Below are 13714 nucleotides of genomic sequence, written 5' to 3'. Positions count from 1 at the left end.
ATGTTTGTGTATCTGTGTGCGGGGTAGCGAGGCGAGGAGGGCTGGTATGTATCAGTGTTTTATTGCAGTCTCATGGCTACATACAGTACATCGCGCGCGTGGTCATCATGTTTATCTTCGGGGTTGGGGTGGGGAGGGAACGGAAAAAGAACTGAAATTATCCATATAAAACCGCTCTGTGAGCGGTTCTGAAAAACCTTTACTGGTACTGCCCCGTCGTAAAAGTAAGAAATTAGAACTGGCCCATTGTCCCCCCAAATGCGAACTGATCCACCTAAATCGCGAATGACGGGACCCGAACGCACCAGTAGCACGAGGTTCCTACCTGTGGATGCAGATGGGGACGTTGGTCCGGACCAAAGGCCATGTACTGTACTAGCGGTAGGTGGTGTTACCCTATGATAATTGCTGTCCTGTGCCCTCCCGACCTCGTGCTACTGGTGCGTTCGGGTCCCGTCATTCGCGATTTAGGTGGATCAGTTCGCATTTGGGGGGACAATGGGCCAGTTCTAATTTCTTACTTTTACGACGGGGCAGTACCAGTAAAGGTTTTTCAGAACCGCTCACAGAGCGGTTTTATATGGATAATATATACTCAATCTGCGGACAGAACTGTTTCGTCCTTTGTGGACTCGTCAGCGCAGCACAGAGGAAATGAGGCCGAACCTGATAGCAATGGAAATAAAAATTTCCAATCAGGCCCGAACGTACCTTGCCAGAGTGCTCAAACTGACAAGTCAGTGAGCTCTGCATAACGCACACAGCAAAGGCACTACCCCACGCAAGAGTGCTCAATTGCTACAAGAGCAGGAGCGAAATACTCAATCTGCGTATATATATATATGAGCCCTGTGATGAGAAAAGGGACCAAATGGCTGTCAGCTGACAGTTGAGTACAACGCGTTTGAAAGTGGGCACTTGAAAAATCGCTGATTTTCGACTGCATTCGCTTGGATTTGGAATAACTTTAGAAGGGTTTTGTGTGATTCAATGCGGTAAAAACGAGTGCAGAGCTGCTTTGGTGGCCTTTCTGTACGTATTTCGATCGTCACAATCGGCCCACGCATGCCAGAGAACGGTGTACGTGACATGCAGGCTACGCGTCCGCGAGCTGCCGTTGCAAAGAGAAAATCTTTGAACATCACTTCAGATGTTTCTTTCTCGTTCTGCTTAGAAATTTGTTTGCAAACATGTCGATCCCAACATTTACCGTTGATGCGAGTCTCAGGGAAGCTTTGACAGAGCTAGATAGAGAGTTTTTGGGCATCGAAGTGGAGATTGCCGAGTCAAGTGATGATTCTGACAGGGAGTTGTCGTTGGAGTTGTCAGAACTATCCTCTTCCTCTGATGAAGACGGCGATGATCGGGAAGACCACTTTTTGGACGAGTCACTCGATGTGGATGCAGTTGCAGCATCATACCTCGGCGAAGAGTCAGCGCAGGCTGCAGAACCAGCGCAGGCTGCAGAACCAGCGCTTGCTGAGGCGGCAGCTGCGGAAGAAATAACTGTGAACTGCGGGTGCAGCAAAAAGTGCTTGGACAAGTTTGATGCAGAAGATGTTCGACTGCTGCAGCTCAACATCGCAGAAATGGAGAAAGGGGAGAAGGAGCTGGTGATTTTGGGCCTTCTTGAGTCATCCAAGTACTCTACTGACACCACGACTCATGGGAAGAAGAGAAAGAAGCAATGGCATCGGTATACTTACCAAGGCGAAGAGGTTTGCGCCGGTGGATTTCGATTGCTGTACAACATCGGATCAAAGCAACTAAAAAATCTGAAAAAACATTTGGAGGAGAATGGGCTGGTGCCACGGACCCATGGCAATGTCGGCAGGAAGCCTAAACATGCTTTGTCGTACGATACTGTGTCTGCCGTTGTGCAATTTCTAAAAACTTACACTGAGCGCTTCGGCATACCACAGCCAGCACCGACTCGAGGGCGAGCTGGAGCACCGCCAACTTATCTGCCAGCGTCATCAACGGTTAAATCCATCCACAAGTGCTATGTGACCTCATTAGAGGAATCAGGCATCAGGGCTGTGGGCTACCACACATTTCGGTCCGTTTGGCTTGACTGCTTGCCAAACATTCAGATTATGACGCCGCGCACTGACGTATGCTCGCGCTGTGAGAATTTCCGCCGACGGATTCAGGAAGCACGGACGGAACCCGAGAAGAGTGCAGCATGCGATGAATTCAAACAACACCTTGACGCAACGCAAGCAGAGCGTGACTACTACCGTCAAGCGACACTACAGGCCCGGGCAGAGCTTGATGCATGTACGACTATCCAGCAGCAGCTGAGCCAGCCATGTTCACGCGATCTGCACCACCCGCACTACACGTTCGACTTTGCCCAGAACGTGGCACTGCCGCAGTCGGCACGTCAGGAGGGCCCCCTGTACTTTAAGGCACCTCGTAAGGTGCAAATATTCGGTGTGAACAATGAAGCTGTGCCTCAGCAGGTCAACTACCTGATCGACGAGTCAGACACCATCGGGCAAGACGGCAAGTCGAGTCATGGTCCGAACGCGGTGGCCTCCATGCTGCACCATTTTTTTTCATTCTATGGACTACATGAGAAAGGCTGCCTCCTGCACTGTGATAATTGCGCAGGCCAGAACAAGAATCGGACTATCGTAGCGTATTTCTGCTGGAGGGTGATTATGGGACTGCATGACCGTATTGAACTGTCCTTCATGTTGACTGGCCATACCCGGTGCCTTGTCGATGGCTGCTTTGGCCTGCTGAAGCAAAAGTTCCGGCGTAGCGACTGCTACACCATGGGGCAGCTGGTGGCAGTGGTCAATGAAAGCGCATCTTGCAACAAGGCCCAGCTGATTCCTGGATCTGGTTTGGAATGGAGAGCCTGGGATACATTTCTGGCTCAACATTTCAAGCCAGTGAAAGGAATCCGCAAGGTTCAGCACATGGTATTCGACGCAGCTAAGCCCGGTATTGTCAGTGTCAAGGCATCCCTGGAAGACACCTACAGCGATGTGGAGGTGCTCACCACGTCTAAAGACGCCCTTGTTGCCGCAGGGATGCCCCCAGTCCTTCAAGCACCAGGACTATCCGAACAACGACAGCAATACCTCTATAATCAGATCCGCCCGCATGTGCCTGACCAATTCCAGGATGAGCTCTGCCCGAAGCCAGCTGTGCATGTGTCTGCTAGTGCCGCTACTAGTGCTTCTCCGGTGGAGGAGTAATGTAACAGACTCTGCTACCTCACGGCTACTTCAAAACTTTTTTAATGCCAAATTGCTGCTGGTTGTATATTTTCTTGCTGTATTTTTAATGTCTCGGGACGTGGACTTGCTCCATCTTTGTGTGTTTGATGGTGGTGGCATGCCAGTATTACCTTGTACAGTTTTTCCTCTTGGCCCAGTCAAATGTCAGTGTCAATTGCCAGTAACTACAGGCTGTGTGCAGGCTCAAACATTCCCATACATTTCGTGTCAATAAGTCCTCAAAGTTTTGTATGATCCTGTTCTTCGTATGGCTGCAAAATATCTGAAAAGACACTTAGAAGATTGACCGTAGCTTTGTCAAAAATTGAGATAATTCAGCTCTGTTTTTTGCATCGTTTTCTGCATGAAACCAGCTTTCTTCTGATGTTTAGAGCTCGGTTTGAGTAAAAAAAGCCATTTGGTCCCTTTTCTCATCACAGGGCTCATATATGTATACAGCCACCCTCAGTGTGGACCCGTCGGCCCATATAACCACCCTCAGTGTGGACCCGTCGGCCCATATTACCACCCTTGGTATAGACACCTACATGTACATATCAACCATTGGCGTCGTCAACTCCGTTCATACCCGAGTTCAAGTGCACCTGCTGTTTGCATACACCAGTGCCAAGTTCCGGGCTCTAGCTGGCCCAGTAGAAATTGAACAGGGGCAGTTACAGTCCATTCATTGGAAACTGGCACCCTAACTTTTTGGTGTGTCTCTCACATAGTTGTAGATATCGTGAAAACAACAGTACATGCTGCATTGTGTGACCCGTGCAATTACTCCTTGCCACATTTGAGGCCAGAAAAGTCCATGAACAGGGAAATAGAAATTCAGCCAGGTTTTACAAAATTAGGACAGGTATGCCATGGCAAAATGTATGGAGAAGCAGATCCAAAACCCAGATTTTTGAGATTTAAAGTGGGTTTTGATCCTCAATTCGGCCCAAATACGACTTTCAAAAGCCAGCGGGCCAGTTTCCGATGAATGGACTGTAGTTCGTGCGCAGTTCTGTGAATCTGCATTGTTCCACACATGCCTGTATATGGAGTACGCAATGCTAATGTAGGTCTATGATCATTTTTCTTACTCAAGTGTAGCAATGTAGGTCTGTGGTCTTTTTTTAATTGTTTTTCAAATGTAGCAATGTGCCAAAACAGAGACCTGCTCTTTAGTGGGCATACATGCACACACTGTATCCTGCTGGATGGGGGTGGGGGGTGCAGGTGTTGGCATGTCAAGTCATGCATGGTACAGTGGCGCAGTGGATTTTGAATGGAGGCGGCCAAACCTCCGGTCTTTATAGAGTGTAGAAAGGAAGGGAAGATAGGGATACACGAGTTAACGAGTTAAGAGTACCGGTAACTGTACACCACTGTAACTAGCTAGATATGATACAATCAGAAAGTGCAACAACTAGGCACGAAATAAGCGCGCCCCTGTTCTGTAAAGATCATCGGCATAACGAACTAACTACTGTCGGTGTACATTTATCAAGACTGATTTTCGCTGTACCATGGGGTGTTTGCTAACCCATGATAGGCTAGTTCACTGAGCTTGCGCAATCAGATATAGTACAACGGAAATGCATGCGGCATGTAGAAAACACCTCTAAACTGAGACTCCTAGGTAAGTAAGTGGCCCGTACCGCACTGCCGGGAGAAATGGATACACACACATAGAGGTGATGTATATGGCTAACTCACCACCGGTAGCGCTGTTCTGCACAGTAGGACAGCCGCCTCATCAGCTGCCAAGAACGTGCCCAGGAAACCAGCCGTGACGCCCGTGTTGATGAGTGATGCAGTCATCACCTGGCATGCCGACTGAATTGTGGGCAGGAATTTCTACATATGCACACGAAGCACAGAAGGCATATAGTTTCGACTAGGCCTTTCGTACCATTACTTTTCAAGTCGAATACAATGGTGATTATCATGGCAGCAAGCAAGTCCTTATAACTGGCACTATTTGATACCATTGTCCATGAGAAGGCGTTGGCGCGGTTTTCAGACTCTGGAGCTGCCACTGAGGTTGTTGCCACTCTGATCTCGGACACGACGGTGAGAGTGAAACTCAGTTCTCATTTAGGCAAAGCATTTGCTACAAATATCGGAGTAGTACAGGGGGATCCGCTCTCTCTCATCATGTACAATGTGTATGCTGAGGGAGCCATGCGCCACCTTGATCCTATGCTATCGCACTTATCTTTACCAGCACCAACCACCCAATATGCAGACGACACAACAATCCATGACACCGAGAGGCGAGAAGTCGAGGAGATGGTGGAGAAATCAAGTGAAAAATTCAAAGAAGACAAACACCTCGTGAACACCAGATAGCAGCGTGAGTCAGTGTCGCTCCTGAACGGTAAGACACTGGAAGCGGAGCGTCTCTGTAAGTTTGTATCCCTGGTGATGTTTGTGCCTGGAGAGCACTATATATAAGTGGTGCTCTTCAGGCACAATCTTCCTCAGCCTACTCAAGCTCAACTGATGAGGGGTGAATTCCCCGAAACACTGTGTATTGTGCAGGGAGTGGTGCTTTCTTGCAGGTTTGCCGAGTCGAAGGTTCGATGGACTTCTCGTGTGCTCTGGATTGCAGTCGTGAGTCAGTCAAGTGTCAAGTAAAGTCGGCGGAATAGCGCGAGCTCCGGTGTGGGGAGCAAACCTTTCTTACAAAATCATCGCCGAAGTCGCAACCACTACTTCGTACTGTTGTGCCCAGCGCGGGCTTGCGACTAGTTGGTTTGGAGGTGACAGCGTTGCGAATGACCGAGGGTCCTCAACGTCTGTCTTACCGTTCAGGAGCGACACTGACTCACGCTGCTATCTGGTGTTCACGAGGTGTTTGTCGCGCTGGAAGCGGAGCGTCTCTGTAAGTTTGTATCCCTGGTGATGTTTGTGCCTGGAGAGCACTATATATAAGTGGTGCTCTTCAGGCACAATCTTCCTCAGCCTACTCAAGCTCAACTGATGAGGGGTGAATTCCCCGAAACACTGTGTATTGTGCAGGGAGTGGTGCTTTCTTGCAGGTTTGCCGAGTCGAAGGTTCGATGGACTTCTCGTGTGCTCTGGATTGCAGTCGTGAGTCAGTCAAGTGTCAAGTAAAGTCGGCGGAATAGCGCGAGCTCCGGTGTGGGGAGCAAACCTTTCTTACAAAATCATCGCCGAAGTCGCAACCACTACTTCGTATTATTATTATTATTATTATTATTTCCCCTTTATTCACTTCTTTCGAAGGCGATAAGCCAGACCCACCGGGAAATATTTCCATGGGTGGGACAGCAAAAAGAAAGTGAAAAAACAAAAACAAAAATAAATAAATAAATAAAACCTAAAAACCAAAGGGACAAGAACTAGTTGAAGGAAGAGGAAGATTTTATTATTATTATTATTATTATTATTATTATTATTATTATTATTATGGTGGTTTAGCGTGTGCGCTAAGCCCTGTTAACGAACGTGGAACACCTACCACTCATACTTAGTCTGATGATCATGCATCTGATTATGATGTCATTGCTATACATGCGCATGCGCAGCGCGCGCCACTCTCCCACGCGTGCTTTCCAAATCTTGCTTTAGAGAGAGAGCAAGAGAAAGGAGAGACTCCTTTGTCACATTTGCTTTCCGACGACTTGACTGTTCACTGGTTTGTCCGTCAGTTGTCAATTTTCTACATTTTCCTGCCTCAACGGACATGCCAAGAACACGGAGCACCTCACGGGGTGCAAGCGCTGCTGACACTGACGCCGACGGTCCCCCAGCTCCCTACCCGTATCCGCAGCGGGCTGTGAATTCTGCGAATTCTCAAGACCATCGGAGAGCGAGGTCCCGCGTGATCCATGCTCATGGGCACATTTCAGCCAACGCGGACCAGGTGACTTCTCCTGCGCCGTCACAACCAGCTCCTTTCACCCTGAGCGACCTGACTGGTGTTATCCAGCCCCTCCTGGAGCGCTTGGAATCCAACGTCGTCGCTCCTACCACCTCGCCCATTGCCGCACCAGCACCAGCACCAGCACCAGCACCAGCTCCTCTGCCGCTGGGGCAGCCTTCCCCGATGCACTTGTGACTTGGGTTGCGCGGCCGGCTCTCCAGGCCTCCCGGTCATCCCTCCACGGCTACGGGCACGTATCACACGAGGTGAGTTTGTCGAATTTGGGGACTTGTTGCCTGAAGCCATGTCCGGCAGTAGTGATGTCCTGCAGTTGTCGTTGGTGAACGGCAGGTCCGTTGAGCTGGTGCAGAGCTCGTCCACTCCCCAGCCCTCCAAGCGCCGAGTCCATGACTTGGCGACGTGGTTAGAGGCCTTCACCTTGTTCACCAGAGTCCTGGTCGATGCGTCGCCGGACCAAGCCCCAGATTTGCTGGCGTACCACGCCACCATCATCGAGGCCAACAACAATTATCTGACCGACGCGTGGCTGACCTATGACCGTCGTTTCCGTGCTGGTCTTGCTGCTATGCCGCACCTGTATTCCTGGCATCAACTGGTCCCTAACCTCTGGCATTCCTGCTTCACGAGCCGCGGGCGCCCTATCTGCTCGCGTTGTTCTCTCGTGCACCCATCTCCAGTCCTGCATTGCCCCTTTCGTGGAGGGCTCCCTCTTGCGCAGCACGCAGGCGGGAGCCAGTCAGCCACCAGCCCAGCTCCTCGTCTCGATGGCCGCCAGATCTGCCGGAATTACAACAACGGCGCCTGCACATACCCGTCCTGCATACGGGCCCATGTCTGTCTGTCATGCCGCGGCAAACACCCAAAGAAGACTTGCACCCGAGCGGCCGCTCAGTCTTCCCAGTGACGTCGTCACTCCAGTCAACGTGCCTCGGCTAACTGCACTGCTAGCTGCTCACCCTGATGCCCTGTTTCGTGTTTATGTATGTGCTGGCATGTTTAACGGTTTCTCGATTGGTCACACCACTCCTCTGGTATCATGCATTCAATCTGTCAATCATCCGTCTAGTCTCTGCAAAAAACAATTTGTCACCCTGTATCTACAGTCTTGTTGCGATGCTGGGGAAACAGCTGGTCCGTTTGCTGAGCCGCCATATCAGTTGTTTCAAACCTCGGGTTTGGGCCTGATCCCAAAATCCAATGGCAAATTTCGCCTCATCCATGACCTATCCTCCCCCACTGGCTGCAGTGTCAATGATGGTATTTCCCGGGAGTCATTCAGCTAGGAGTATGACACTGTCGATTCGGCTATCTCCTATATCATGAAGTTCGGCCGTGGTTGCTACCTGACCAAAGTGGACATTCGAAACGCCTTCCGATTATGCCCTGTTGCCCCCTCTGACTGGCACTTGTTGGGTATCTCTTGGGATGGTCGTTACTATTTTCGGTCAGCTCCGTACATATTTGACAAGTTTGCATCTGCCCTTCACTGGGTTCTGGAAGACACATGCTGCCTTCCCCATCTCATTCATTATCTGGACGACTTCCTGAATGTATCGCCTCCCAGTCCTCCTCTTGCCCAGCACCAGAAGTCACTACTGCTCGACCTGTTTGCATATTTACAGGTCCCAGTTGCACCTGAGAAGGTTGATGGCCCCTCTACCGTTCTCACCTTCCTGGGCTTAGAGCTGGACACAATGACTCTGGAGATCCGCCTTCCACCCTCCAAGCTGACTAAGCTATCTACCACCGTGTCGGCCCTCGTCCAATCCGGCCGGGTTCAGAAACGCGACCTCGCCTCCGTATTGGGCAAACTCTCGTTCGCGTCCAGAGCTGTACCAGCTGGTCGCACATTCCTGAGACGCCTGTACGACCTGGACAGAGCAACTCGATCAACACCATTGCACCAATGGCTACGCATTTCGGCATTGGCAATGGCAGACCTGTTGTGGTGGGCAGAGGCCCTGACCATATGGAATGGGAAGTCATTCTTCCTGGTGGATGAGTGGACGCCAGCCCCCGACATGCAACTACAGACTGATGCCAGCGGCACTCACGGTTATGGTGCCTTCTACAACGCCCGGTGGCTGAGAGGAGAGAGCAGCAGCCGAGCCAGATCAGCCAGTCTTGCCAACTCTCCGTTGACAGACTCCGTGCTACAGCTAGCAGCACTGGCAATAGCACCATCCTCCCGCCGGACGTATTCTACCGCCGAGACCCGCTACTTCCAGTTCTGCCAAGTGCATGCCTGCCACCCATTGCCGGGCAACGACTTTACTTTGTGCTATTTTGCTGCCGAGTTGTTCAGGACTCTTCAGCCTCGATCTGTCCGTGTCTACATGTCGGCAATCCGCAACCTTCATGTGGAACTTGGCTTTGCTTACCCGTCGGGCCCAACAACTCTCCTCGCTAGTGTCCTGCGGGGCATCGACACAGCGTCATCGTCTGCCGATAACCACTCCACTTCTCAGGGAGATCTGCCGGCATGTTGCCGTTCAACGCATGCGGCACCCTCACGACAAGGCCATGCTAAGGGCAGCTTTTTCCTTGGCGTTTCATGGGTTCTTCCGTTGTGGAGAACTGACTGCTGGCCTGAGGCGATGTGATGTGACGATCAGTACTGACCAGCGGTCGTTATCGGTAAACGTGCGCTCATCTAAGACGGACTCCAACAGCACGGGCCACACAGTATTGGTTGGAGCCAGCACGGACGCACTGATCTGCCCAGTGCAGGCCATGGCAAACTACCTGGCGTTTCGCCCCGGCGGCGACCATCTGTTCACTTACGCTAATGGCCAGCCGCTTACAAGAAATGCAGTGTCCTCTGAACTGCGCAACCTGCTGCCACTCTGTGGGGTCGCGGACCTGAGTGCATATGCCAGTCACCCGGATTGGCGCCGCAACATCAGCGGCCATGGCAGGTGTCCCCGAACACATCATCCGCATCATGGGTAGATGGCGCAGTGATGCGGTCCACCGCTACATCCGGGCTGCTACAGCTGACACCCTGCGAGTGTCACGTCAATTAGCTGCAGTTCAAAGTCATCAATGGTAGCTGCGGGTTAGTGACCACATTGCGCCTGAACTGCTTAGCTTTAGCTTTACATTGCTGCTGTCAGTACAGCACAATACACCAATCGTATTTCATTATTACTCTCATGCCATATTGGGGATATTGGGAACGGGCAGTCTATCTCCGCAGCTGGCTCATTTCAATCACTACCGGTCGCAGCTCCTGCCCACGGCAGGCCGGCCGTCTCTCGTTCACACTCTGTGTGCTCCAGGTCACAGCTCCTGCGCAGAGCAGGCCGACCTGTCTGTCTCTCTCTCTCACACACACTCTGTGTGCTCCAGGTCACAGCTCCTGCGCAGAGCAGGCCGACCTGTCTGTCTCTCTCTCTCACACACACTATGTGTGCACCGGGTCACAGCTCCTGCGCAGAGCAGGCCGACCTGTCTTTCTCATGCACGCCAGCTGCTCCGCCCAATATCCCTGATATGCCAACCAGAAAACAATGTGTTCTGAGCCGGGTGCATGCCTGTATGTGGAGAGTGCGTTAATGGTGGTTTAGCGTGTGGCTTAGCCCTGTTAACGAACGTGGAACACCTACCACTCATACTTAGTCTGATGATCATGCATCTGATTATGATGTCATTGCTATACATGCGCATGCGCAGCGCGCGCCACTCTCCCACGCGTGCTTTCCAAATCTTGCTTTAGAGAGAGAGCAAGAGAAAGGAGAGACTCCTTTGTCACATTTGCTTTCCGACGACTTGACTGTTCACTGGTTTGTCCGTCAGTTGTCAATTTTCCCCTTCCCTCCCAACCCCATTCGACTGGGGATCATTATCTCTCCGCCACTGTCACCATAATTTCCTCAATAACAGTGTCAGTACAACTCTTGTCAATATACTTATATCGGGTGAGGGCAGTCTATCTCCGCAGCTGGCTCATTTCAATCACTACCGGTCGCAGCTCCTGCCCACGGCAGGCCGGCCGTCTCTCGTTCACACTCTGTGTGCTCCAGGTCACAGCTCCTGCGCAGAGCAGGCCGACCTGTCTGTCTCTCTCTCTCACACACACTCTGTGTGCTCCAGGTCACAGCTCCTGCGCAGAGCAGGCCGACCTGTCTGTCTCTCTCTCTCACACACACTATGTGTGCACCGGGTCACAGCTCCTGCGCAGAGCAGGCCGACCTGTCTTTCTCATGCACGCCAGCTGCTCCGCCCAATATCCCTGATATGCCAACCAGAAAACAATGTGTTCTGAGCCGGGTGCATGCCTGTATGTGGAGAGTGCGTTAATTATTATTATTCAAAGGAACAGTAGGGGAAGTGAACTGCCTGAAAAGAGAAAAAATCGCCAGACCCACCAGGACTCGAACCCGGGACCTTGCTTGTCATGAGCAATGCTCTAACCACTGAGCTATGGGACCGGGCTGAACCAAGAAGGCGCTGACAAGGTTTTCACTCCCCTACTGTTCCTTTGAATTTGAAGTTCTCCCAATCCTTTCATAAATTATTATTATTATTATTATTATTATTTGAAACTCCTTTCTACTTCTATTATTATTATTATTATTATTATTATTATTAAAAAGCTTACGTGGAGATAAAAATGTAATCAACGCAATAAATATTGAGTTTAGAGCTAATTTTGATTTGCCAGGAATCCTCTGATGAGATGGCGACGAAAACGTTTAGGAACAAGCTTAATTATTTACATGAAAACAAGTTTTGCTAATGGTGTTTGTACTGAGTGCGCAGCTTACTCTATTTATTGCATTGATTATTATTATTATTATTATTGACAGTCAATCTTTTCTTCAGACTTTTCCCGTTTGTCTCTTTCCCTCAAAACCAGTCAATATTATTATTATTATTATTATTATTATTATTATTATTATTATTATTTGAAAGTAGGACGGAGGCAGAAAATATTACAAAAAATGTATTATCTACGCATGCATCTACGCAAGAGTCACCACCAGCCAATTAGGACATGTGTCAAAGTATTGAACGTTTTCGTTCCCTTCTTGTCAAAATACTACAGGGAATGATGGAAATAAGCTAAAAGACTACAACTATAAGGAAAAGAAGTTCAGAAACATATCACTCCAATTATGTGTAGAAGTGACACGAAAAAATAGATGTGAAGAATCAAAAAAAAAAAACAGCATGCAAATCCAATAAGTGACAAAAACGTAGTGACAAGAAAAAGAGAGAAATATCAAGAGATCTATTTCGCACCTTCACGACGAACAGTGCCAAACAACTGCAAAGACAACACATTCTCCTTCTGAACACAAAGCTCAGGGTCTAACTTACGTATGTACAAAGCTTCCAACACGGCAAGATGTAACAAAGACCTACCACGCGACAAAACAGAGAATACATCATCGGAATACCACTCACGACAACTAGCACTGCCCGACAGGTGACACTTGATTGCCGAGGTACCGTTTCCCTGACCCGACGACTTGGCCGTTGTCACCTCCGATATTGCCGCTTGCGAATCTCTCCCATTACGCCCTGCGTCCCTGCAATTCCGATTGCCTCGGTCGAGATCAGTGTGCTGCTCCACGTCCAGTCTGTCCTGCTTCCGTGGTCTACCTCGTTTCTTCACATTAACCGTTGTTGTCACTTCCAGTATTGATTCTTTTGATTCGTCATCAATTCGTCTCCTCAATTGACTTCTGGTGACTCGTCCGGGGCTCGATTGTCCAGATGTCAGTTTCGGTGGTTTCCGTATCGGTCTCTTCTTCTTGTTGACTGTTGTTTGGGTTGGCTCCAGCCCTCCGCCCGACGAAAAGGAGGAGGCGTCGGCAAGCGTATCCACAGCGGACGTGGACAAGTCCACCTCAGACACAGACTGCACTGGACACTTCGGTGGACGACCACGCCGAGGTCGAGAACCACGTGCAGCTACAGGGACAAGATTCAACGGTACATGTTGACGAATCCGTGCGCCCAGGTGCTGAAAGGTTCTACCTACGTACCGATTTTCACAATTTCGGCACTGAAAGAATGATGGAGTCGCAATGGGATCGCCTTTGGGACCAGTCTTGGCGAACATATTTGTTGGCTTCTGTGAGTCGTCTATTGACCCTTCACTTTGGCCATCAATGTACTGTCGTTTTGTTGACGATGTGTATTGTCACGACGACGACAAGGAAACTTGTGATAGGTTTATGGAATCTCTTAACTCCTTACATCCAGCGAAAATCGGTACAATCTGGACAATCGAGCCCCGGACGAGTCACCAGAAGTCAATTGAGGAGACGAATTGATGACGAATCAAAAGAATCAATACTGGAAGTGACAACAACGGTTAATGTGAAGAAACGAGGTAGACCACGGAAGCAGGACAGACTGGACGTGGAGCAGCACACTGATCTCGACCGAGGCAATCGGAATTGCAGGGACGCAGGGCGTAATGGGAGAGATTCGCAAGCGGCAATATCGGAGGTGACAACGGCCAAGTCGTCGGGTCAGGGAAACGGTACCTCGGCAATCAAGTGTCACCTGTCGGGCAGTGCTAGTTGTCGTGAGTGGTATTCCGATGATGTATTCTCTG

General features: G+C 50.1%; 1 protein-coding gene across 3 annotated transcripts in view; it reads right to left on the bottom strand.

Annotated features, from left to right (window-relative positions):
* The window catches only part of LOC135829287 (uncharacterized), a 33441-nt gene that overhangs the window by 12136 nt on the left and 7591 nt on the right, over nt 1–13714 (bottom strand). For all 3 annotated transcript variants that reach the window (XM_065341693.1, XM_065341707.1, XM_065341700.1), the window contains exon 3: nt 4944–5084. In XM_065341693.1, the coding sequence (XP_065197765.1) occupies nt 4944–5084 (141 nt within the window). The remainder of the gene's footprint in view (nt 1–4943; nt 5085–13714) is intronic.

This window comes from Sycon ciliatum, chromosome 1 (assembly GCF_964019385.1).
Source record: "Sycon ciliatum chromosome 1, ocSycCili1.1, whole genome shotgun sequence".
Classification (NCBI taxonomy): Eukaryota; Metazoa; Porifera; class Calcarea; order Leucosolenida; family Sycettidae; genus Sycon; species Sycon ciliatum.
Note: the sequence above shows the minus strand (reverse complement) of the source record. Positions and strands in the feature narration are given on the sequence as shown.